The 27,750-nt window shown below is 34.9% G+C and overlaps 2 protein-coding genes and 2 long non-coding RNA genes across 4 annotated transcripts; all 4 read right to left on the reverse strand.

The window, feature by feature from the left end:
* Positions 1-1,911: 1,911 nt before the first annotated feature.
* Positions 1,912-4,911, reverse strand: LOC146141185 (equilibrative nucleobase transporter 1-like). The gene is made up of 2 exons (XM_083391702.1): positions 2,420-4,911; positions 1,912-2,032 (listed from the first exon to the last, which is right to left on the reverse strand). The coding sequence occupies exon 1, from the start codon at positions 4,861-4,863 to the stop codon at positions 3,478-3,480; it is 1,386 nt and encodes a 461-aa protein (XP_083247828.1). The 5' UTR covers positions 4,864-4,911; the 3' UTR covers positions 1,912-2,032; positions 2,420-3,477.
* Positions 4,912-5,378: 467 nt separating this feature from the next.
* On the reverse strand, positions 5,379-9,729 carry LOC146141186 (uncharacterized). The gene is made up of 3 exons (XR_014501307.1): positions 8,267-9,729; positions 7,719-7,889; positions 5,379-5,942 (listed from the first exon to the last, which is right to left on the reverse strand). It is a non-coding gene; the product is annotated as an uncharacterized LOC146141186 (long non-coding RNA).
* Positions 9,730-9,931: 202 nt separating this feature from the next.
* LOC146141187 (uncharacterized) lies at positions 9,932-12,515 on the reverse strand. The gene is made up of 2 exons (XR_014501323.1): positions 11,613-12,515; positions 9,932-11,235 (listed from the first exon to the last, which is right to left on the reverse strand). It is a non-coding gene; the product is annotated as an uncharacterized LOC146141187 (long non-coding RNA).
* A 9,257-nt stretch (positions 12,516-21,772) lies between these two features.
* Positions 21,773-25,138, reverse strand: LOC146141188 (uncharacterized). The gene is made up of 5 exons (XM_083392841.1): positions 25,111-25,138; positions 24,329-24,529; positions 23,626-24,006; positions 22,847-22,973; positions 21,773-22,094 (listed from the first exon to the last, which is right to left on the reverse strand). The coding sequence occupies exons 1-5, from the start codon at positions 25,136-25,138 to the stop codon at positions 21,773-21,775; spliced, it is 1,059 nt and encodes a 352-aa protein (XP_083248967.1).
* Positions 25,139-27,750: the final 2,612 nt, after the last annotated feature.

Consider the following 27,750-nt stretch of genomic DNA (forward strand, 5'->3'; position numbering starts at 1 on the left):
AAATCCTCCTTGCCAGTTCAGGCACAAACGAAAATTTTCTCGAGGAATCAGGAATCGAACCAAAAACAATTGCGCAAATGCGTTGAATGATCGGACAATTTCGCGTCCAATGCTCCATAAGCATTTCACAACAGCTGAAACACAACACACGAAAACAATTGGAAAAGAATGTCATTCCTATATATTCGAAATGACTGCAAAACCTTTGCAAAGGGAGTATTTGTCGCAACACGTCAGCACATCAAATTAATTCTTTGTTTTATCGCCTTAATGTTGCGTCATGAAAGTTTTTGTTTAAATTCCATTGCCGATATCTCTTGCTAGAGTTTGCAACGAATGCCTTGTTACACCAATTTTTATGCGTCAGAGCTGTATGTGATGTGACGTATATCCGTTTAATGTGAGCGGTTTGTTTTGAAATTCGCCTTATTGTCAACAATCCATTATTTTTAGAATCGAACGCCAGTTACGTCGCAATGTAGATCGAAGCGCTTTTGTTCAAGCCATATTGGGACAAAAATATTATTTCCGTCTATAAGAGTCGAGAGAAAAAGGTTTAGACCACGCCTTGTTATCACGTGATACTTTGTTAAGTATTATAAGAATTAATGACGTAAATCTTTCTTTATCGCAGAAATTTTCTTAACTGATTCTCGTCTATAAATAGCGTGTTCAATCAATATAAACCAGAGAGAGAGAGATAGGGGCTTTTATAGCTACTACTCAGACAGCAAACTCGAGTGCTTTTGTGACTGAACCAGTATCACCCAGTACTGCCTAGTGCAGAGGAGGCTTTTACAGCTTTTACTAAGACAGCAAAATTGACTGTTCATGTATCTGAACTAAAGGAAAGAATTGGACCTGAATGGCCTCACGAAGACAGGCCATCTCAAATCTTGTAGGAGTGTGGTCGATTCATCTTGGCAATTATATAAATGAAGACTCATTAACGGACCCAAAACCCCCACAAGCCTAATATCCTTCAACGTGTCAAAAGTGCCACTAATACACAACAAAATGCGATACTTGGCAAATCGTTTAACCCTAATACACACAAAAACAAGTTACATACACTTTGTACAAGCAGGGCCGGATTAACATAGTGGCAGATGTGGCAGCTGCTACGAGCCCCGCGCTTGGTGAGCAAACATTGTGTTTTTGGCAAAAAAATGTCGAACATACGGAAGTTGGAAAGAAATTTTTGGCTGACAAACTGGAGTGGCGTAGGATAATATTATAGTTGTAACTTGTAAGTTTAAATTACTAGTCCCTTAAAATCCGCTTGGACCAAGAATTGGACATTTTTTGGAGGACTTTAGTGGAAAAACTATTGAGGCAAATAAATTTTTTTAATGATAGATTATAACTAGAAACGTATGGCTTCATTTAGTATAATATGCAAATTTAAGACTGTTTGCAGTTACAACGAGTGTAGGTGAAAAAATGAATATAACGTTAAAGCAACATACGCATATCTGAAATGAATATAAATGCAAGTTCAAACATCAGCAAGTATAAAAAATTCATCAAACAAAGTATTTTCTCGGTCGGGTACAACAGCAAAAAATAGAATATATTTTAGAATGTAAAACAAAAAGGTGTTTTACGCGCCGTGAGATATAATTTAAAATCATAATTGCCTTATTCATTTTTCCTGCCAGCCTCTAAAAGTTTAAAAACCCTAAGTTTTGTGCGTCGTTAAATGTTGTCTCGTTATGGTCCGGCACCTGCACTTCGCTATGGACAGATGTTGTGCGCAGGTTTGGGCTTTGGAGACGGCTTTTTTCACGCATCGTTTAGGCCCGCCGAATGTTGTCTCGTTTCTCCTCGCTGTTTGAAAAGAAATATCTCGACTATTTTCGTAGCTTTCGTAGTCGCTGCTGAAGTCTGAATGTGAATCAGACTCGACCTGCCCTTGTGACTTTCCTGGATGTTTGTCGAAAGTAATGTAGGGTTCCTCGTCTTCCGCTAACTCAACGATATCTTCGGTCGAACTCGTGACATCAGCGGATGAGCGATGTCCTCGAGGTCTCTATGACACAAATTGTTTTTCACGTGTTATAATGACATAAACCTAGTATGGGAGTGATGTATTCTGTAAAATGGTTTAAAACTCTTAAATACAATGGTCATGCAATCAAAATCATTGGTTGCCAAACTTGATTTTGGGGGAATTTTTTTTTTTTTTTTGGAGTGATATACAATACAATACATCATTATAGTCGTTAAGTTAATTTAAACATGATAATACTAGTTTGTTGTCTTTGTAAAAAATATTTGGGCTTTATGATTTTATTTAATACTGGCCCAAGGCTACTATATAGTCATATATAGGTCAATTGGGATTAGTTTTTACTTGTTACCTACTGTTGGTTTTAATTTTGAATACAAAAGTTAATTGCAATTTTTTATTTCTTACCTCATTTTTCCTATGTCTTTTCTTATTTTGCACAAACACATTATAGATAGGATGGATAGAATCAGCGACAATATCCCACAACAAATTAAAATGGAAATCTGCCATATTTCCATCACACCTGTATAATTCTGCATGTTCTAATGAAACTTTAATGGCTACTAAATAATACTCCCAAAACGCTACTGAATAGTTTCGCGATAAGACTCTTTCTTTTATATCGCCTACTCCGGCTGGCGCGGTAAGGAATATAACTAGCTTTGTTAGGCTATTTGCATATTTATTATTTCCTTAATAGACTTGTTGACGCGAAGTTATTAAAGGGCGTTCCGAGGAAGCTTTAAACGGACGATATTGTTCTGTATTTATCGATCTGTTTGATGTCTAGTCTTCTTACTTGTATATGCATATTAAAAACTTCATGTCACAACTCGATACATTTTATTCTTTACACATTCTTTAATATAGACAAAACAATAGGCTTACCATGGAACTAATATATTTACATTAAAAAGAAAATGGCTATAAACATATAACAATTTTTTTTTTTCAAAAAAAATAGACAATATTGAGAAATTAGAAAAACACGATAATAATCTCTTGTGTATAGTTTAAGGATAGAAGATATGGAATGTTTTTAAGTCAATAAAATAGAAGGTAACAATGTAAACCATTATGTTGACCACAAATAAGTAATTATTCTATCGGGGAAAATAGCTCTTTATTTAAAAGAGTAATGCCTACTTATTTTAACGAATAGTCTGTCGTTATTCAATAACGGCTATTTTAAGTTACATCATCTTCAGTTGCATTCACACAGTTAATATCCATGTTGCAAATAACGTTTGTCACCGTTTCGCATTCACCCTGATTGCATTACTATTAACATTTTATTTAATCGTTCAGTTTGTTTTATGTACTTGACAAGTATAAGCTTCCAGGCCCATAGCACCAATGCTTAACTTTGCGCAAATATGGCGTCAAAATACTCACGCATAACAGTTTACCAATTTTCCACAAAATTTAGTTCAGCTGCCGTTTTTATATTCTAACGGCAAATATCAGTATGCTTCTCTGTATATGACAAACGGGTGTACTAGAGAGATAACACAAGCCACCGATAAAAATATGTTGCAGGCTAAAAAACCATATTCGTAATCAGTGGCGATCCTGAACAGGGCATACTGAAGTAATCCGAACGTCCCGGTGACGATTTGTGTGACACCGAACAGTTTGCCGAAATGTACACTGGGAAAGGCTTGTGAAACGAAGTTCACGGCAGTACTAAACAAGAATGATCTGAAGAGAACAAAGCAGGCAACTGAGGCGTAAACGCTGCCAGTTAAAATGCTTATACTCAATGCTACATGAAACGTAACAGTTACAATTCCTTGCAGAAATAAACCGCGCAAGATGGCCTTTCGCGGATCCTCGACTCTTGAGCTGTAATATTTTTTTGCCGAGTCAGCGATAATTCCGTTGAAAGCGGCCACTGGGACTCCGGCAAGAAGAATGTAGCCAAAAATGTTTATGTAAAATGCTATCTCGTCCAGTTTAACGATTGTCGTTAGCCAGGTTGAGTAACTGCCGATGAAAAATGAGTGCCGTAGAAAACCGAGCCCAAAGAACACCACATTGCCCCAGAAAAGCTTCGAACGTAGGCAAGTCCTAAAAACATCGACAGCTTGCTCAGAATTTGTGTTAGTATGGCAGTTGTCAGGGGATTCTACCCTAACTTGGCTCGATGCAAAGATATTCACCAAATCATATACACCATATTTCATTGTAGAATTGTTTTCTGTTAAAAATATGGAATGTCTCGGCATTAACAAAAACGTCCGGATAAAGGGTAAGAGGGAAAGGCCAAACATAACTTGAAAAAAACTCTCCAAAGGAAACTTCTGGTCGTGTCCTATTTTGGCAAAAAGAAACGTGACTATTCCAGCATCAAACAAACCATTTAATCCAGTAATGTAAGCAGACCGCAAATAATTAGTAAGATTTGCAAGTTGTACATTGGTGACCATCAACTGGAAACCTCCTACGGCGATAAATATAGCAGCTGGAAAAACAAGCAAAGCTGAGTCGGTATCCATGATCCACAAGAGAAGGCATCCCAAACTGTATAAGCTGCAAGCCACGGTTCGCGTTACCCAAGTTCCGTAATTGTCCAACATGTACCCGAATCCTATCGATGAAGCCATCATCGAGAACAGCGCCAGTTGCAGTGCCAAGTTGAATCTATCTTTGACGGCAGAACATGGTTGAGATAATCCAGAGTTCTTTTGAATTGCGCTTCTATTTTTGGTCGAGTTGAAAAGGCACAGTTCATTAAAGTAACCCCTTTCTTCCAAAACGTATTGTAGAGATGGCCACCCATATATTGCCCCGGCAAATATTAACGTCTCGACATATGCCGTACCGATACTAAGCACTTGCAATATCATGGTCGTTGTAAACCCGCTTAAATTACGACTTGCTCTGCTTGACCTCAAATGTCGACACACACTGGTAAATCAGTTGGTCGCGATTCTTTATATAGGCCTCTTTTTTTTCATGCATGCAGCAATTTTAGTTATTTAAAACATTGTCCAATGTACCCGTTTTAAAAAGGCGGTCGCGTTATAAGCATTTATGCGTCTAAGACTCTCTAAACTATATCGAACTATTGCTTAACGTTTTATAGGCGGTCAGCAATAATTTAAGAGGATTATAAGAAACCAGGTTGCGATACAGGATTTTGATTGGTTAATACTTCCAGATAACGCCAGCACGAAATAGCTTCATGACTTGACGTCATACCTTCTATGTTTGGTCAACTTTGTTCCTTTTTATTTCAAAACAACAGTCTTATTTCCACATTTGACATTTCCGCATAAAGGCCTTAGGGTTATAGAGTCTGAGTCTCCAGGACACTAGCCAATAGTAACCTACAAAAATATGCAGGCAAGGGAATTTCTCGTCTATCTGTTTTTGTAAGTGACAAGAATATATTTTGAAACAGAACGGTATATTCTCGATACTATATAAATTAGCATTTAATGGCCGTAAACATTAGCGGGAATGCGTTTAGTTTAGGTTGATATAAAATTCACTCATACACTTTTGCGATAAAACCTTTCAACATACCGGGCTAAAAAAAATACAGGGAAAGAATTTTTTGACGTTTTAAAAAGTTTTGATCAAAAGAAACCGGTTCCAAATGATAAAATCGAATTTAAACAAGAATGAAAAGTTTTCTACATTTTCTTTTATTGACATTAGTATTCAGAAGGGGGAGATTGTTTTGAAGATTTCTAAGTTGTCCAAGTGTCAATTCTCAAGTACTCAAGTTTTTGCATATTTTAAATATTTAATGCAATAGCTAGTTACGTTAATGCGTTAATACGCCTTCCAACTTTCTTAGCATAGTTTGATTTTCTGTCAGAATAAAACGGATATGTCAGTGCTTTGCAACCGGTGTGCCTTGAGACTGTGCCAGTGTACTTCGGGGTTCCTGGAGGTTTTAACTTAATTTAGTAAGAATCTGTAAAAAAATGTACATTAAAACAGACGTTTTGACTGCATACAATAATCCAGATGTAACGTTTTGAGATTTCCCTAATATTTAAATCTTTTTTAAACCTAAAGTTGTCGAAATGTGTTTATAACACCCTAAACTACCAGGCGATTTAATCATCTCAACTATACAATAATTATTTTATTGCATTATAATACCATAGCAGAAAGTAAGACTATCCATGCGCTCGAAATGTATGAAAGCAATGAAGTTGTAGACTTTTTTATTTAGCATTGTCTCGATGTGCTTTGCATAAATTAATTTTGGGTGTTGCCTTCTACCTTAAAAATAAGTAAATAAGATGCAAAGTACAAACATCAGTGTTCATTTTATGCCCTCAATGTCCCACGATCCGCTAACATAAGAAACTACAATTTTGAATAATTTAAACAGTTTTTTTTAGAAATACAATAAAATGCAAAATCAAGCTATGTATTCGACCTTTAGGCAAAACATTAAGTAAAAAATATGGCAATAATTTTTTTCTCCCGGGAAATGACCGATATTTGTTTTACGCTGACACAAAATGATAAACAAAATGGACAATAAACATATATAAAATAGCTAGAAACAATTAGTTACATCCCGAGCCGTTCAACCAAACTATACAACGGGTGTGCAATTTTTCCTAAATGCTTGCTTGAAAGTCATGCACGAGCAACGATGTGTAAGACTAGCTGTTTTTCAGAAATGTTTGTGAGAGAACTAGCCTCTCAATTATTTGGTGACTTGTGTGCTTCGTCTGATCAACAAATCATTTCTACGAATCGCAAAACACACAAAAACTTAGCCAAGTTATGTCACCCATGTGATTTTGGTAGGCCTACTTGAAAAATATATTTTTGGTTTAAAACACTAAACATTAAATAACGCAATAAAGTTCGTTTGGATTGGATTTTCTGGTCCATCTATAAATAGATTATATCAAAAACAAGGCAACCAAGTATTGTTGACGTTTTTTATACATTTAGACGTATCTAAACCATTACGATTAAGTGATAATATTGGCCTAAATTAAACGAATACCACCATGTAAAGGCAACTATAATCTGCACAGGAAGCACAGCCCTTAACATGCGTACTGTACAACCGATATATAATCCAAATAAGTCATGCTAAATGTCGCCATTGCTACTTTGGCAATACAAAGTTTTTCGAAATATCTTAAAATCCGCTTGGACCAAGAATTGGACCTTTTTTGGAGGAACTTGGTGGAAAAACTATTGAGGCAAATAATTTTTTTTAATGATAGTTTATAACTAGAAACGTATGGCTTCATTTAGTATAATATGCAAATTTAAGACTGTTTGCAGTTACAACGAGTGTAGGTGAAAAAATGAATATAACGTTAAAGCAACATACGCATATCTGAAACGAATATAAATTCAAGTTCAAACATCAGCAAGTATAAAAAAGTCATTAAACAAAGTATTTTCTCGGTCGGGTACAACAGCAAAAAATAGAATATATATTTTAGAATGTAAAACAAAAAGGTGTTTTACGCGCCGTGAGATATAATTTAAAATCATAATTGCCTTATTCATTTTTCCTGCCAGCCTCTAAAAGTTTAAAAACCCTAAGTTTTGTGCGTCGTAAAATGTTGTCTCGTTATGTTCCGGCACCTGCACTTCGCTATGGACAGATGTTGTGCGCAGGTTTGGGCTTTGGAGACGGCTTTTTTCACGCATCGTTTAGGCCCGCCGAATGTTGTCTCGTTTCTCCTCGCTGTTTGAAAAGAAATACCTCGACTATTTTCGTAGCTTTCGTAGTCGCTGCTGAAGTCTGAATGTCCTGCCCTCGTGACTTTCCTGGATGTTTGTCGAAAGTAATGTAGGGTTCCTCGTCTTCCGCTAACTCAACGATATCTTCGGTCGAACCCGTGACCTCAGCGGATGAGCGATGTCTTCGAGGTCTCTATGACACAAATTATTTTTTAAGTATTATAATGACATAAACCTAGTATGGGAGTGATGTATTCTGTAAAATGGTTTAAAACTCTTAAATACAATGGTCATGCAATCAAAATCATTGGTTGCCAAACTTGATTTTGGGGGAATTTTTTGGAGTGATATACAATACAATACATCATTATAGTCGTTAAGTTAATTTAAACAATATAATACTAGTTTGTTGTCTTTGTAAAAAATATTTGGGCTTTATGATTTTATTTAATACTGGCCCAAGGCTACTATATAGTCATATATAGGTCAATTGGGATTAGTTTTTACTTGTTACCTACTGTTGGTTTTAATTTTGAATACAAAAGTTAATTGCAATTTTTTATTTCTTACCTCATTTTTCCTATGTCTTTTCTTATTTTGCACAAACACATTATAGATAGGATGGATAGAATCAGCGACAATATCCCACAACAAATTAAACTGGAAATCTGCCATAATTCCATCACACCTGGATAATTCTGCATGTTCTAATGAAACTTTAATGGCTACTAAATAATACTCCCAAAACGCTACTGAATAGTTTCGCGATGAGACACTTTCTTTTATATCGCCTACTGCGGCTGGCGCGCTAAGAAATATAACTAGCTTAGTTAGGCTATTTGCATATTTATTATTTCCTTAATAGACTTGTTGACGCAAAGCTATTTAAGGGCGTTCGGAGGAAGCTTTGAACGGACGACACTGTTCTGTATTTATCTGTTTATTGAAAAAGGGAAATGCAGTCTTATCGAACTGATCTGTTTGATGTCTAGCCTTCTTACTTGCATGTATAATATAAATTTGAGTTGAACTGTTTGACGTTTCCAGTTCAGGTACGGTTGTGGTTCAAGGATTTTTTCGGAATCCGGTTCAGTTCCTGTGACGTTCGTAGCCATTTAATAGTTTCGGTTCTGGTTAGGTTTGACTCACTGTTTTTTTTATTCCATACACTATTTTTATCTCGATTTTCGTAAAATATACAATTCAACGCTATATTTTCCAAAACAAGTTTTGCTCGTGGGTGGTATATGGCATTTTTGTATTTGATTCAATTAAAAGAAATAGAGTAATGATCTAAAAAAATTAGACAATAATCAGAAATTGGAAAAGTACGATGAAAATCTCTTGCCTATAGTGTAATGATGAAAAATATTAAATACATTTAGGTCAATAAAATATTAGGTAACAATGTAAACCATTTTCTCAACCATATACAGGTAATTATTCTATCGGGGAATATAAGAATGTCTCCTTACTTAAAATAGTATAATGAGTATAATGCATACTTGTTCTAGTGGAAGGTCTGTCGTTATACAATGACGGCTATTTTAAGTTACATCATCTTCAGTTGCATTCACACAGTTAATATCCATGTTGTAAATAACGTTTGTCACTGTTTCGCATTCACCCGAACTCTCTGCGTTTTCCATTTGCAATATTTTCCCATCTGAACCTTCTTTAGCCACAGAAAGACTGGCTGTGCACATCGAAACTGTTTCCTCTGTAATATCGCCAACAAAGCTCTCTTCAATGGTGGCGTAAGTCGGCGCTTCTACGTCATCGCGCGATTGTGAATTGGTGTCGATTACAAGTACAGCCTCTTGTTTGTTTACTTTATCATCGTAGCGCGTGGGTGTTTCTCGTGCCATCGAGTATACAACTGTACCTGCTTGATCAGCAATGCTGTTGCTATCTTTGACTTGTACACACGCTGTTTTATGCAATAAGCTCCTGTAATAACAATATATATATAAGAAGGCGTACCTTTAATCTAAAACCATTGGCATTCGGTTTCTGCTTGTCGACTGTTCCGCGTATATCACCAAAACCCAGGTAAACCAAAATTATCCATTTTAAAAAAAATATATTTTTCGTATATACTGGCAATAAATATTTCTTAAAAAAAAAAATATATATATATATTTCGCTAATAATAGCATTATATATGTATGGAGAATATATGTATACATATTTTGCCAATAATGGCATCGTCAGCTCCTTAACTCGGAATTTTAAACTTTGAGTTTATTGTCTGTAATAACAACAAAATGTTAAGTATTTAGTTTAGGAGATACTATTTACCCGGCTAACAAAGTACTTTTAATCGTTGTTTAATCACAATTAGAGAAACGCTCACGGAAAACAAAGTAATTTGAAATATTTAGGGAATACAGCATGCCAATAATAAAGAACTGCCGGAATTACTTTCAAAAATAGTCTCCTTTGAACCCTAACTGAAAAATGTCGCATTGTTTTTATACCTTTAATAGCCTAATATCCTTCAACGTGTCAAAAGTGCCACTAATACACAACAAAATGCGATACTTGGCAAATCGTTTAACCCTAATACACACAAAAACAAGTTACATACACTTTGTACAAGCAGGGCCGGATTAACATAGTGGCAGATGTGGCAGCTGCTACGGGCCCCGCATTTGGTGAGCAAACATTGTGTTTTTGGCAAAAAAATGTCGAACATACGGAAGTTGGAAAGAAATTTTTGGCTGACAAACTGGAGTGGCGTAGGATAATATTATAGTTGTAACTTGTAAGTTTAAATTACTAGTCCCTTAAAATCCGCTTGGACCAAGAATTGGACATTTTTTGGAGGACTTTAGTGGAAAAACTATTGAGGCAAATAATTTTTTTTAATGATAGATTATAACTAGAAACGTATGGCTTCATTTAGTATAATATGCAAATTTAAGACTGTTTGCAGTTACAACGAGTGTAGGTGAAAAAATGAATATAACGTTAAAGCAACATACGCATATCTGAAATGAATATAAATGCAAGTTCAAACATCAGCAAGTATAAAAAAGTCATTAAACAAAGTATTTTCTCGGTCGGGTACAACAGCAAAAAATAGAATATATTTTAGAATGTAAAACAAAAAGGCGTTTTACGCGCCGTGAGACATATAATTTAAAATCATAATTGCCTTATTCATTTTTCCTGCCAGCCTCTAAAAGTTTAAAAACCCTAAGTTTTGTGCGTCGTAAAATGTTGTCTCGTTATGTTCCGGCACCTGCACTTCGCTATGGACAGATGTTGTGCGCAGGTTTGGGCTTTGGTGACGGCTTTTTTCACGCATCGTTTAGGCCCGCCGTATGTTGTCTCGTTTCTCCTCGCTGTTTGAAAAGAAATATCTCGACTATTTTCGTAGCTTTCGTAATTACTGCTGAAGTCTGAGTGTCCTGCCCTCGTGACTTTCCTGGATGTTTGTCGAAAGTAATGTAGGGTTCCTCTTCTTCCGCTAACTCAACGATATCTTCGGTTGAACCCGTGACATCAGCGGATGAGCGATGTCTTCGAGGTCTCTATGACACAAATTATTTTTCAAGTATTATAATGACATAAACCTAGTATGGGAGTGATGTATTCTGTAAAATGGTTTAAAACTCTTAAATACAATGGTCATGCAATCAAAATCATTGGTTGCCAAACTTGATTTTGGGGGAATTTTTTGGAGTGATATACAATACAATACATCATTATAGTCGTTAAGTTAATTTAAACAATATAATACTAGTTTGATGTCTTTGTAAAACATATTTGGGCTGTATTATTTTATTTAATACTGGCCCAAGGCTACTATATAGTCATATATAGGTCAATTGGGATTAGTTTTTACTTGTTACCTACTGTTGGTTTTAATTTTGAATACAAAAGTTAATTGCAATTTTTTATTTCTTACCTCATTTTTCCTATGTCTTTTCTTATTTTGCATAAACATAATGCCGAGAGAATGGAAAGAATCAGCGACAATATCCCACAACAAATTTAGGAAGCTTTGAACGGACGACACTGTTCTGTATTTATCTGTTTATTGAAAAAGGGAAATGCAGTCTAATCGAACTGATCTGCTTGATGTCTAGCCTTCTTACTTACATGTATAATATAAATTTGAGTTGAACTGTTTGACGTTTCCAGTTCAGGTACGGTTGTGGTTCAAGGATTTTTTCGGAATCCGGTTCAGTTCCTGTGACGTTCGTAGCCATTTAATAGTTTCGGTTCGGGTTAGGTTTGACTCACTGTTTTTTTTATTCCATACACTATTTTTATCTCGATTTTCGTAAAATATACAATTCAACGCTATATTTTCCAAAACAAGTTTTGCTCGTGGCTGGTCTATGGCATTTTCGTATTTGATTCAATTAAAAGAAATACAGTAATGATCTAAAAAAATTAGACAATAATCAGAAATTGGAAAAGTACGATGAAAATCTCCTGCCTATAGTGTAATGATGAAAAATATTAAATACATTTAGGTCAATAAAATATTAGGTAACAATGTAAACCATTTTCTCGACCACATACAGGTAATTATTCTATCGGGGAATATAAGAATGTCTCCTTACTTAAAATAGTATAATGAGTATAATGCATACTTGTTCTAGTGGAAGGTCTGTCGTTATACAATAACGGCTATTTTAAGTTACATCATCTTCAGTTGCATTCACACAGTTAATATCCATGTTGTAAATCACGTTTGTCACTGTTTCGCATTCACCCGAACTCTCTGCGTTTTCCATTTGCAATATTTTCCCATCTGAACCTTCTTTAGCCACAGAAACACTGGCTGTGCACATCGAAACTGTTTCCTCTGTAATATCACCAACAAAGCTCTCTTCAATGGTGGCGTAAGTCGGCGCTTCTACGTCATCGTGCGATTGTGAATTGGTGTCGATTACAAGTGCAGCCTCGTGTTTGTTTGCTTTATCAGCAAAGCGCCTGGGTGTTTCTTGTGCCATCGAGTATACAGGTGTACCTGCTTGATCAGCAATGCTGTTGCTATCTTTGACTTGTGCACACGCTGTTTTATGCAATAAGCTCCTGTAATAACAATATATATATAAGAAGGCGTACCTTTAATCTAAAACCATTGGCATTCGGTTTCTGCTTGTCGACTGTTCCGCGTATATCACCAATAAAACTTAAAGTTTAAAACCCAAGTAAACCAAAATTATCCATTTTAAAAAAAATATATTTTTCGTATATACTGGCAATATATATTTCTTGAAAAAAATATATATATTTCGCTTATAATAGCATTATATATGTCTGGAGAATATATGTACACATATTTTGCCAATAATGGCATCGTCAGCTCCTTAACTCGGAATTTTAAACTTTGAGTTTATTGTCTGCAATAACAACAAAATTTTAAGTATTTAGTGTAGGAGATGCTATTTACCCGGCTAACAAAGTGCTTTAAATCGTTGTTTAAGTGATGCGCACCCGGAAAACCAAAGTATTCTGAAAAAATTAGGGAATACAGCGTGTAAATGAAAAACTGCCTAAATGAAATTTAGATATAACTGAAAAATGTCGCAATGTTTTTCATATCTTGCATAGCCTGATATTCTTAAACGTTCAAAAAGTGCAACTAATGCACAATAAAACACGATACTTAACGAATCTTTTAACCATAATGCAAACCAAAACAAGTTACATACACTTGCGTGTACATTGTACAACAACTGTGATCTTGCCTATTTCTGTCATTTTTGAATGTATTTTGCTACCCTTGTTTGCACACAAATACTTTATTAATCTACTGATTCACTTAATTAGTCTATTAAAGGCTTCCGGTGTTTTAATATCATATACTTGTATAAACGCATGCTCTTCCTTCTTAAACATGGTGCAACACAGCTGTCAATCACTTTATGGTAACCAATACAACATACGTTTCCTACCTGTACTTTAATATTGCCCAAAGCAGCAGGCATATTGCGACCAGTAAACAACACGCAAGTGCTATGGACGTTGGTTGCCAAATATGCCACGCCGTAGCATTGCTGTTCTTCGGAGTACTGCTTTCATTGGCCAGGACTAAATTAGTGAAAATATAAACATGCTTAGTTCATTAGTTTTGTCTTTTGCCAAGACTTTTTGGCCAACGCTTAAAACACCTTTGTCCGCACTGCTCATCCTGTTTCTGAATTGTTATTATCAATCTAGACTTGATAACCGTTTTATTAGTTTGCCACAGATCACATTAGTCACTTGTGTTTTAAGGTGAATGCTTCAAATATTTTGTCTAATTTTTCGTTATTATGTTTTCTGTAGTAAACTGTTAAGGCAAGAGTGTTGCTGAAAACAATTTTTTGAAGTTCCTATTAAAGCGTGATAACCCCATCCTAAAAACTCTTACGGTGAGTTCAAACCTTTACGTTTGCCAACAAAACATATCTAGTTGCCTTCTTCCATGCACATTAGTAGAAGTAAACTAAGCTTATATAAAAAAAATTATATATGTTGTTGAATTTTTATATATCTGGCCATTGGCCAGCGATCGCCAAATCCTTACAGTTATCCCTTTATGAAAAATTTTGGTAGAAACCCGGTCTAGACCAAAGGGGTGGTATTTTAACTGACCTTGATTTGAACATTGCAAGAATCCGTAGGACATAATCACTTGGCTTCGGTTAAGTTCGACGGATATCACTGGCGGCCATCGGGAAATAGTTTTAACGGATTCGTTGCAGACGTTTAAAGCTGTTTCCTGGCAAGCGGAGACAGAACTTGAATGTTTTAAGTTCATACAGATCTTATCATTCTTTCTGAACTTGTAATTGTCGTCGATTAGCATTGACCCCTCTGTAGCATCTGAAACAGTAAGTTAAACCTTGGTTAACAATTACAATCACCAGAGCTGTTTTTCATTAATAACTATGCCTGGTATCAACAGTTTGTATATTCAGTATAAAGAAGTGCCTTCACAAAGCTTATTACCGACATCAGTTAACCTTATGATGATTGTAATTTTAATAAAATACATTTACTTTGATTGGTTTTAAACACCTTCGACGATCTGTAATTGACTATTCAGCCATTTAAATGAATGTAAGGAAACAAAACTAAAAACAATCTATTGTAAAAATCCGCCAATGTGTGCTGATCCAAATTAAGGGCTACATTGGCAGATTTACCATATTTGATCGTTCTTACTAGTCATGGGGTTAAGTTTTGCATATCCGTTGGAGTCGGTTGTGTTTGTGAAGCGATACAACACCAAGAAAAACACGTGGTTTGCCTTCGTCCAATTAAATGTCCAATTCACATTGAGAGGTGTGACTCGGCTCCAACCAAATACGGTCCCAAAGCGTTGCGTCAATGTAAGGCTGTTAACGCACCAAAGAAAACCTGCAAGCAAGAAAATTATTCAATGAGGATAAATATCAAAAGAGGGTAATATGTCCGATAATACTAGATCAGAGCCGATACCCGATGACAAGTGATAATAACAGGAATAGTCCAATACTAGCGTGGTATTGGTGCCGATCCAATACAAAATAAACATAATAATTTTCAGCCGTAATTTTTGATCCAACGCAGCGATTCCACCTCGAAAACAATTTCTTTAGTAGGTAAACCACTGGACGTAATAAAGGCGATTTTGGCCCAATAACACACATAAAATAGCATTGAACGTTTCAAGTTTATATGTTGTACTTATTTGAGTAATGACCAGTGTTTTTTTAAGGTGTTTTGGGGGACGGTCCCCCAAATTTCTCCAGCGGTTTCCCAAATTTTGAACTTGCAACTTTTTGGTATTTAAATCAAACACATGCAGTCTCTTAAAACTACTTAGCGGTCACCCAAACCAAACCTTAAAAAACCCTGCTAATGACGTTATTCGTTGTGATCATATACTTATATTCTAAAATATCTGATATTGGAATAAATCTACTGCATTGAATTTCCCTAAAAATGCCTAATTACATAAAGCGTTTAAAGGTGTACATACTTTTTGTTTTAAGTTACACAGAACCAGGGAACAATAAATGTATTTTTAACAATGTTAAGCCCTAGTCGAGGATAGTTTTAAATTAAACCTGAGGAATCGAGGATAGTTTTTAAAGGGATCGAACACTTTATACTTTTTAGAAACCCGGTTCTAGACATAAATTTATGAATAACCTTAAAATTTCCTATTCTAGACTCTTGTCCATGGTTACATTGCTTATATTTTCAATATTACCATTAGTATCTGACCGCGCCCATCTTTATAATTTGCGTTTACGGAGAAAGACAGTCGTCATCATGAATATAGCGCTTCATTCAGATTTCTACACAGTGGATTATATGCTTTTGTCATCCACAACCATGTTTTTGGCGATTTGGGCTGTTATTTAGTAAATAAAAGACGGTATAACATAAGCTATTTCTTCATATTGTGGACTGTTACAACCCTAATTACTGCCACACTGCATCATACACTATTTGTCTTCAGGGTTACATTACATCTGTTAAAGGTTTACCTGTTGCCACCAAAAAGCAGAAACAAAACTTTGCTGCCATTTCTTCGAAATCAAATCTGTTAAGCTTGACAGCACACCGAACTGAAGATTTAACAGTGCCCTACTTTAAATGCATACCACGTTATTTAGATTCAGTTCCGTGTTTCTTTAATGATGCTTAGATATCCTGAAATCCACAAATAGCTTCTGGTATAAACATCTTATAAAATACATACTGAGTCGTGTGTACCTTCACCACGCACATTGCATCGATATGAAACATATGATCCCACCTTTACCATACATATGTATTGATATCTTAAAACAATGGTATTGGTAGGCTATTCGATATGACTTTATCTTAGTATTGAGATATTGTTAGGAATATTATTTCAATTAGCATTTTTTGTTTAGAAAACTCATCCAGAAACTACATTTCAAAAGAAGCCGATTGAAACAGGTAGGATAAAAAAAAGTTAATATATAGTTCTTTAATGAACGTATTTTTGAACACTAAAGTTGTTGTTGTTTATTATCGTCTTATACCATCTCCAGCGAGGTGATGGCCATTATTAAAACGTTTAGACCAGGGGTCCTTAAACTGGGGTCCATGGACTCTTTGGGGGTACGTAAACTAGATTTAGGGGTCGATTAAGCCCTAATTGAAATGTTGGTGTATATTTAAAAAGTAATTAATTTTGTAAAGAAACCAGTTTAATTAAGACTAATACGGTTTGGCACTGACTGTATTTAGACTCCATTTCACGTTCACATTTTTTGGACTGAAATTAACAGGTTTATAAACAATTTATGACGTCATCTCTTAAATTTCTTGTCTACTTTGGTCCACGCAAAGCAAAAAAAAATTAAAGTTTAAGAATCCCTGGTATAGACCGTTGTTCCACAACCGCTTCGCCATGCTACACTTGCTATTGATTTCTAAGCGGTAATGTATTTAACTAAATAATATTTTCATGTAAAAGTTGTCTCACGAGAACAAATTTAACGGGTGATTATTCTAATGATATGTGGTTACATTAAGTGGCATTTTACGAACTCATTACACTTAGTCGTTGAAACTAGAGACTTATAGCACACATACCGAGCCAATAAAATTTAGTTTGCAGTAACTAGGTGAAAATTACGTGCAATTATTTAGTTAGCCTTTGCCCTAAATCTTATTTTTTATTCACAGCCTTTCAAGTAAAATGTCGTACGAAGAAGATCTCCAAAGCAATGCAACTTCAACAGGTTAGAGCTTACGATTTTTAAAATGTCTCATTTGAGATGTAGGTTTCAGTATTGTATTTTCGGCGTTTTGCTCACGTTCTAGTAGCACAATTGAACGGTTTAGTTAACATTTAACAGGGCACAACACATGGCTGCCGTGCTTCTCCATACATTAAAAATCAATATCTTGTTTATGTAATAACAATGCTCGGGAATTTACCAAGAACACAGCTGGACCGGAGCCTTTCAGTGTCCAGCAAGCAATTCATGATTTCGTGTTGACTTGTTCTTTAAGTTTCAAGTTTTATTTTGTCTCCTCATCCGACGATCAATGCAGTTCAAACGCAAATTAAGGAAGTTAATAACTTCAACGTATTAGGAAAAGCAACAGCTTTAAACCACTAGTGGTTATACAAAGAGCCTGGCCATACTATTTTACTTTTTGTTTTTATTCACCCGCGTTGATTTTTGAAAGTACTGATGTTTTTGTAAACGTTAGACAATTCGCGTGGATTGGCGATTTGATAAAATTCCAGAAATATTTCATTTGGCTTTGCAATGTGGCCAAAATGTGGAAATATTTCACAAATTATTACGCAAATATATTAAAACAACTCAATGATTTAAAAGTTAAGTTTGCATTGAACACAAATAAAACTATAAAGTGGTTTGATATGAGGCGAATTGTCGGTAGAATTAAATGTAGAGCTTCAAACGAGAATGATTTGATAGTGTTGTTAGGAAAAGCTCTGCAAATAGCCGCACAAACTGACAACAAAGTTCACGTGGTTAAAAGGGTAATCCCTTGAGGGTATTTTCCCTTTTTCTCTTCATTCAAAGCAACTAGGCGTCGTATACGGGAAGTAGTAATTGATCTCTTGTGCTTAGGCGTTTGATTAGCGTTTCACTTCGCTATGCTAAGTGTTCACTGTTAGCTTGAAATACAGTATTTATTTTTTAAATTACAAATTACAAACATGTTCGGTGAGTCTGCAATGGATTTTGGTGTACTAAATTACAAACATTGTTCAGTTTGCCAACATTTTAAACTGCATTTAAATAACTAAGGTTTCAGTATTGTATTTTCGACGTTTTGTTCACGTAGTTGTGCTGCAGTTCTGTTAACACATTTGAAAGGTTTAGTTAATATTTAACAGGGCACGACACATGGCAGTCGTGCTCCTCTATACTTTAAAAATCAAATCAGGTTTTTGTAATCAAAATGTTTTGTTGTTTACCAAAAAACACTTGAATCGTAGCCTTTTAGTGACTAGCAAGGAATTCTTGGTTTCGTGTTGACTTGTTTTTTAAGTTTCAAGTTTTATTTTGTCTCATCATCCGACGATCAATGCAATTTAAACGCAAATTAGGGTACTACGTCTTAGGGAAAGCCACAAATTAATACGTAAATTTACGAAAACAACTCAATAATTTAGAACTTATACAGGCAAACCAGTGGCAACCGTTAGAAATAAATGTAGAGCTCCAAATTCTATAAACAAGGAGCATTCAAAAATGTTGTTTCCAACTATAAATAGTAATCTTACAAAATGGCAACAAGGTGTACTTTGTTGAAAGGGTAATCCCCTAAGGGTATTTTCCCTTTTTCTCAGCATTGAAATTTCAAAGCAACTAGGCGTCGTATACGGGAAGTAGTAATTGATCTTTTGTGCTTTCGCGTTTAATTAGCGTTTCACTTCGCTATGCTTAGTGTTTAGTCTCTCGCTGTTCGTTTGAAATAGAATATTTGAATAACTTGCAACTTAATTAAATACATAAGGAAGCCAACATGTAAGAAATATGTTTAACACGCAAGACGTTCGTCAGATGTATTTAGCAACTGCCTGACTGACAAAGATTATTTTTTTTCTCAGTGTATTGTATTCTTTATCGTTTGATAACGGACATTAAAAGCTGTGTATTACTGCTATAGCCGTTAGAACAAAAGTGTAAAGACAAGTAATAGTGTTCCATCCACTTGGAATGTGTACTACGCCAACAACAAGGTTTTGTGTGAGTCATTTTTGGTAAACTTATTTGCATAAGGAGTTCTGTTTATTTCTTTTATTGCCTTAGGAATTCAAGAAGAATTAACTTTCAAGTCTGCTTAATTTCCCCAGGAAAAGGATATTTTTCTAGCTATATTTTCTACACCTTTATTTTGTTGGGAGACTATATTTCTGACCAAAACATCACACACACATATAAAACGATTTGTTCTACATATATTGTCAAAATTTAATGTCAAAACTGTATGCACGTTATTATATATGTTGAAAATGAATAAAGATATACAAAATCTTTAAAGAAAATGTTACCTGTTTCTATATGGAATTTAATATTTCCACTACATCAAACTAAAACGTCAAACCATTTTACTCCAAAAAGTTATCATATAAATCAGAAGAATTTGAGTATTCCAATCAAATAGATATCCATATAACACGTCTTTCATAAACAGGACGCATTACTAGTTTTGTTGCACGTCAAACCCGACTGTATGACGTCACAATTGCCTATTGAATTCAAGGCGTATAGGGAATTAGCACACCACTGTCATTGCTCCGTTTAAATCGCGTATGCAAAGTCGAATTATGTGGCAACGAAGCACTAAGTAATTCGTAAAAAAGCAAGAAGTATAACTTCAATAAGAGATGTCGATACATTGCAATATTGCTATGGTGTCGTCTCTTTTACATGTCATGGTTATAGTTAGTGTACATTGTTCGCTGGTCTACCGCTGTTTAGAGAATTTTCACGCGGTGTGTAGGCTATTATTCACAGCAAAGACCCAGAATTACCGGCATTAAATCGGTCTTTAGGCAAGAACGAGCAAGGTAATACCAGAAAACATAAACTCTCGTGAAAGTCGAACTCGCGTCATCAACTATATAAGGACACATACTGGATAAAAAGAACGATGACAAATATGCTATATTCATACAAGCATGCACTTTTTCGTAGAAATGAACCAAGCGAAAAATTCAATAAGTTGAAATGTGTTATCAGAAACATGACGTAGAACACAATAAATGTTACTTAAATTTTAAGAGGAGAATGTGCGATGATTAATATTGCCTTAAAATTATTTTTTTTTATCTTTCATGTCGTTTTTAAACTGCAAAGACTGTTAGACCAAAGCCGCAACACAAAATAAATTTTCTCGTAATGTAATAGCTAGAAAAGTTGAACGCTTTTAGAGACGGAAACAAGACTTCTAGCCGTATCGTTTTTGTTTCTTTCTATGCAAACGATAAGTGTTTAATGTCATGTTTTGGAGCGCACCTGGCAATCTTTTATGGCGCACCAGCTAAAAAAAGTGCTGTTTTAACACGATGCAATTTATATTTTTATCAGGGCACACCTGAATCATTTACATTTTAATACAAAGTAAACAAAATAAAAAATATAATATTTGTTAAAAAAAATATCTTTACCAAAATAATTTCTTACATCTATGAAAAATATAGGATATACTAAGTGGGATCTCCCAGGTGTAACTCCTGCCCTTTTAGTTAGGATAAACGTTGCTTTTATTGCTACCTTCTGCCCAGGTATAGTCATATAATAAAGATTTTAGTTAATATCCTATATTTGTGCCTAAATAAAATGGAACTAAAATTAGTTTGAGGTGATATATCTGGGGGTTACTATATTCTCCACATATAGTTTTACAAATTAGAATAAATGTTTTTTTTCATTAAAAAAATAAATCATGAGCAAGAAAGGGTATATCCTGTTCTCTTCAAATAAAAATAGAGCTAGAAATATATTTTAGGTGATATATCCGGGGATTACTATATTAGAATAAAGTTGCTAACATTGCTACCATTATATCCTCCATACAGTTTAACACTTTGGAATAAAGCTTTTATTGCTACCATCTGGCCAGGTATAGTTATATAATAAAGATTTTAGTTACAATAAGCAAGAAAGGGATTCTCCTATTGTCCCCAAATAAAAAAAAAGAGCTAAAACTATTTTTGGGTGATATATCGGGGGATTACTATATTAGATAAAACGTTGCTTTGATTTCTACCATATGTCCAGGTATAAATACATAATAAAGAATTTTGCTAATATCTTTCCTCAAATAAAAATAGAGCTAAATTATATATTATTTTTATATAATGCTCCATATAGTTTTACATCTTAGAATTAACGTTGCTTTCATTGTAACCATCTGCCAAGGAAAGATTTTAGTTAAAAAATATAAATAATAAAACAATAAGCAAGAAAGGGTTTCTCCCATTGTCCTTAAATAAAAATACAGCTAAAACTATTTTTAGGCTATATATCCGGGGGTTACTATATTGGATATCTTTCATTTCAAAATAGAGCTAAAACATATATTATTTTATGTATGCTCCATATAGTTTTACACATTAGAATAAACGTTGCCTTCATCATTACCATCTGCCCTGTACAGTTCATTATCAACCATCCCACGAACGTTATTGGGCGTGATATAACCATTGTTATCAAATGAGGCTCGGTTGGCATCTGCTAGTGAGTAGGGCTCTTGATTGGCATCTGCTAGTGAGTAGGGCTCTTGATTGGCTTCTGCCAGTGAGTAGGGCTCCGCTTCGTTTAGGTTGGCCATCGAGTAAACGTCATTGGGTTGATTGGCTGCGTTCATTCTAGGGTTGGGCGGTGGAGGGTTGCTTGGTTCGTCTGCTGTTGTTTTCATGGGCCATAAACTTAAATATATATATATATATATGCATTTTGGTACAGTGGGTTATTTTCTAAATCTAAGACAAGGTTTGAACCTATCCTGGTAGGTTTTGACGATGTAAAAGATAAACCCATGGTATTTACGGACTAAACGCTATTTGTAACAAAAAAAAACCAAATATTACAGGCCATAACCTTACATATTTATATATATGCCTTTTGTTACAGTAGGTTATTTTCTAAGACACGATTTGGACACATCATGGTATAGGGTTCGCCAATGTAAATGGTAAGCTCTGTAATACATGAGCTAAACGCTATTTGTGATAAAAAAATCTCCAAATATTAGCGGCCATTAAATATATCGTACTTGATTACACCTGAACCAAGTGTCAAAGCCTATTCTTTTGTTAGATTTTAGTTTAATAATTTATAGTGACGGTGGCGTTCCCGGCGATGCATTTATCTTTACAGATATTTTAATAGTATCTGTTGAATTGCTAGCTTTGCTAGACTATTCTGCTTTTGTTACCTACATTATATTCCAAGTTTCGCTAAAATGAAAATCTAATGTAAGAAATAAATCCAAATAGGGTAAATATACTTTGGGCATGACACTACATGTTTTAAGTTTTTTTAAATTAAAAACGAGGCGCGGAAACAAAAAGGTTAGAACCAATGTTCTAAGCTGTACAGCGGCTTGAATAAGCAGTGACATCATAGTTTGTTCTGGTGTCAAAATGCAGCCAGACAGACACATCCCACCTATACTTACTTTTGTCTAAGCATAACGGCAGCCAACGCGGAAGTAGATGCAATAAATAGTAGAGCCATAATAACAGCAGCTGCAGTCGCTCCGTTGTTTTGGTTCACAGAAGCTTGTTTGGTTCCTGAGTTGCAGACTGCAAAACAAAAAGTTCGGCCACATTTTATACAGTAGAAACATTTTTGTTGCAAAATTGAAATTGCAAGGTAGAGATAAATATGGCAGAACATATATAATATTAATACTACTTGACCCACCTAAATAATGTTAGCAATATAAACCCACGGACGAGATTTACTTTATTTTTCTTTTGCAAATGTAACTCTCGTTCTACACATTGTGTGTATTCTATGATATAGCCCAGGCGAGGTCGCATTGACCAACGATAATGGCATTTATTCGTGGAATTTCTTATCAATTTGTATAACCTGCTGTTAAAACAGTCGTTTTTTCTATTCCAAAATTTTTGCTTTTCAAAGTGGCCAAATCAGTTGTTATTGTCAAAGGGCGTAAGTTTTATTGCTTGTTTGTTTGTCTCACAACACTTGCCTTCAGAAAATAGCAATCTACTAATCATAAACTCTCCTACAACTCTAAATCGCCACAAAAACACACTAAAAATGCATGTGTAAAAAAATAATGTTCGATTCGACACTACCCACAATTGAATATCGCTTCGTGGGGATTTAATATGTTTTTTTAAGAGAAGTGCAATCGTTTTATGGGAATAATAGTGTGTATACTGAAACAAATATCCTAAAATTAAAAAAAAATATTTCAATCCTTACTTGCGCCTGTCGTAATGGTTGTTTTGCTTGTAATAGTTGGAAATGTTTCAGCTATAATAGTTGAACCTGGCTTGGTAGTTTGTAGAGCCATAGTAGTTGTAGTTGTTAGAGCAGCTGTAGTTGGGGGAAATATCTTTTCGTTGTCCAAACATTCGATGAAAGCGTAGGTTACACGCATTTGGTTCGAATCAAAATAGGTCTTTATTTTTGGTGGCCAGAACTGACTGTGTTTTGAAGTTTGGTTGCACGTGCTTGTCAGATAGGTGATGTTGGACTTACAAGTCGTCTCGTTTAAGTTAGTATTCTTCTTGACGTAAACGCCACACCAGGACGCCTCCGCAGACCAAATAGATCCTTGAACCGAGGCTGTTGCTAAGGAACCTGTTTACAACAAAAACGTGAACCAATTGCCCCAAATAAATGATTAAAGCTTGCCCGAAAATGTAGTTTGCTTAATGAAGACCGGGAATGATTTATACACTGTATGAGTTTATCATTCGAGCAGGGTATCAAATTGACAGCTGTGAATGGGTCAAAGCTATCTCGACAACGATTACAGGGATACAATCCCCGCCTACCTGTTACAACAAAAAAATATATTAGTGAACAACATATCAATTAGAAGCTTCGAAAATCAAAAGTATGCAGCTTTTTATTTAGTTTGATTTCTGTTTTAATGTAAAAGATGTTAACTCTTACTTACCGTCTGGTACTTGCACTTCATCTCCATTTAAGTCACTTGACACCGTCATTTCTAAAACGAATGCAACATCGCTTCTATCATTGTCGTTGAACCTCCACTCGCATCTTTCACGATCTCTTCTTCTTCTGTTAATATGTCGCGAATAGAAAACAGATCCATATTTCGTCTTGAACCTGCCTCCGCATTGAGCCGTTCCACTGTCTAAATAAAAAATACCATATCTATAAAGAAACGCCATCTTACTTTAAGTATACAGACATATTTCACATTTGTTTTACTCCCTTTGACTTACACAGGACGTTGTCATCAAGGTTGTTGACACTTGGTATTAAAAACATTGGAGTAAAATACAATAATCATAGCTTTTCAATTTATTGTATGCCTGGTAGCAACAGTTTATACACCTGTTAGCATTGTTTTAATATCCAAATATATATTTAAAGGAATAGCGCAATAATAGAAACTTATGTAATATTTATCCAAGAAGTTCAAAGACGCCGCATTAAACACAAAATCAAGTTCGGGGTCTTGATTTCCTTTAATTCCACAATATAATATAAAAAATCTTTGCTTACTGTTACAAAACTTACCGATAAATATCAGAAACATGACAATACATATCATATTCTCAAAGCTTCCCAAATTTCTGCAAGACATAATGGCAGCTACAGCGTTTGCTTTAAATTCCCTCCACAAGCTTACACTGCAAGAGTTTATTGCAGGTTATTTTGCTAAACCGCTGGCATTTCCGTGTAGGCTCGTGTGCTGCAATAAATACTTACCATCCAGATAACCGCCCAAGTCTTTCATTTTATTTTATATTTATTAAGGCTGAACATTTAACTAAGACGAGTAATCAAAGCGTAGGGTAATAGTTATTTTTTATTTTATTTGTTACAGCCTATTCAGTGGCACGACTATTACGTAACATTTTATTATTTTTAGCATGTTAGTTGAATGATTGGCGCACTGCATTTATCTATTCGAACATTTCTTCGTTAACTTAAAAACTCAGCCATGTTTAAGTTGGACATCCGGTAAATATGAAACCTCATACAGAAGCATGTTTCGAAGAATTTAAAACGTTAAAAGTATCTTACCGGCTTTGCTATTTATTCTACATCTAACTATAACCTCCAGCTATTATCTTAAGAATGATTCGAAACGTTTACAAAATGCTACCTACTTCTGTATGGGCTTTGATATTCATTTTACGTCCAACTACAACCTCCAGCTATTATCTTAAGATTTGTTCGAAACGTTTAGAATGTTACCATGGGCTTTTATTTTCATTCTGCATCTAACAACAACCTTCGTCCATTATATTAAGATTTTTTCGATACGTTTGAAATGCTATCTATACTTCAGTATGGACCTTGACATGTATTGTACATCCAATTACAACCTATAGCCATTATTTTAAGATGCTAGAATCAACTTTTCGGCCGTTTCAGCTTTAACTATTCGTCTATTTTACCTTAGTTCAACACAAGTTATGGGATTGTGCGACCGTACTTTTTACCAAATATGTCTGATATGGGTATCAGAAAAACATACTATGCATCGGGTATATGCTTTGATAGCCTTGATATCGTTTAACCAAATCATGATCTTTTTGTTTCTTTGTATGACATGTGGCATTGGAAGCTGATAAATTGTCAAAAATCAGGCAATGGTTTAACCCGTTCTTTGAATTCTTTAATATATTGAAAGAGGGTTTTTATATATTCACGTACATCGCGGGAGTATTGTTAACTGGCAATAGGCCATGGTATGCGTTTTAAGAGCATCCATTGTATTGTTTTTTATCTAGCTGTGGAGTCGGGTAAAAACAACCCAAGTCCGGCATTGACCAAATTTGCCCACTTCGTCGAGTCCTGATTCCGACTCCGGTTAAATTTGCCAATTTTGTTGTGTCCTTATTCCTGTTGCGACTCTACAGCCTGTATTGCACCCATTAACGTAAATAAAAAGAGTGGGCATTCAGTAATCCACTTATATGGATGCCATAGGTCTTACCAAGTTTAAACATGGTTGGAAAACATTCCTATGCACACATAAAAAATATTTGAATTTAGTTTGAAATAGCGGCATTTACAGTTAAACTTAACTGAAAATGGCAAATCATAGCGTTTTTTTTTTTAGTTCACAAAGTTATACTGACGCTCATTTTTTCCTAGATTTCCAGGAAAAAGATACAATGTTTGTCTAAATCTGCATAACTAAGTCATTTATAAAGCAAATGCAAATTTTTATTTTAAACTGCATATAGTAAAGCAAAACAAATATAACGAAACAATGAACACGATTACAGCGTATATAATGGGTACATTACTGTCGTGTATAAGCTCAACGTATAGAGTTTGTACATTTTATTTAGGGCCATGACAAACAATTCGGGTTGTAAAAATACTTTCTAAATACATGTTACAAATATTAGTTTAAGGTGGAAGGTACCTAACTAAAAGGTGAAGCGATCACATATGCTTACTCGGTGAAAAATCAGAAGACGTATTCCTGGCAGGGATAAAAAACTTACATTTTTCATCAAGATAATCGCCCCTTTTAAGTTGAAATAAATCATTCGCTACGTAAAATGTTTAATAGTAGCAACAATTCAAGGACCAGAATTAACATGAAAAATCAACACAAAAATAAAACAGCAATATTTCGTGTTTGTTTAATAATAAGTAATGCTTAAATGCCATGTGGCGAAAAAGAATACACAAAATATAATTACAGAATAACAACGCGCGCAAGACGGCCGTAGTTAGCTGGACCATGAAGGAAAATAAAATGAGATTTAATAATAAAGGCGATTACACATCATGTGTTTTCCATTTATTAGTTATACCATTTCACAGAACGAGATCACTGTGTGTCACTTTTTGGGTCATGCATGTCAAATAATACCTAATCGAAGCCGTTTTTTCGGACACCACGTCATACTATAATACGTCATACTAATGTTACTATGGCAGTCGTCGGAGGTATCATTCTATCGGTGTGGTTTAAAAACTAAATTATTACAGGTTTTAAGACATGGTTGAGCAAAAATCAAGAGTTAATGTTTTTGTTAGTTTCATGTTAAACTTATTTTAAACGACAGTACGTTGATCGTTTAAAACAATATTTTGACGTTTATATAGCTTCGTAAATGTTGTCATGATCGGTAATGTGACTCTTGTCCTCTGCCAAAGCTGTCTCAGCTGGAGCATTAGTTGCGTTATTAGGAGTAGTGTAACCGTTGTCTTTCACCGAGGTTCCGTAAGCTGACACATTAGTTGCGTTATTAGGAGTAATGTAACCGTTGTCCTTTACCGAGGTTCCGTAAGCTGACACATTAGTTGCGTTATTAGGAGTAATGTAACCGTTATCCTTTACCGAGGTTCCGTAAGTTGACACATTAGTTGCGTTATTAG

This window comes from Ascidiella aspersa, chromosome 6 (genome assembly GCF_963924565.1).
Source record: "Ascidiella aspersa chromosome 6, kaAscAspe10.2, whole genome shotgun sequence".
Lineage (NCBI taxonomy): Eukaryota > Metazoa > Chordata > Ascidiacea > Phlebobranchia > Ascidiidae > Ascidiella > Ascidiella aspersa.

Coding starts and splice junctions, on each gene's coding strand:
- LOC146141185 (XM_083391702.1), bottom strand. CDS start 4,863: ATGATATTGCAAGTGCTTAGTATCGGTACGGCATATGTCGAGACGTTA.
- LOC146141188 (XM_083392841.1), bottom strand. CDS start 25,138: ATGAAAGACTTGGGCGGTTATCTGGATG. Junction 24,530..25,110: donor CTTGGGCGGTTATCTGGATG/GTAAGTATTTAT, acceptor TTTTTTATTTAG/ACAGTGGAACGGCTCAATGC. Junction 24,007..24,328: donor TGAAGTGCAAGTACCAGACG/GTAAGTAAGAGT, acceptor TGTTGTAAACAG/GTTCCTTAGCAACAGCCTCG.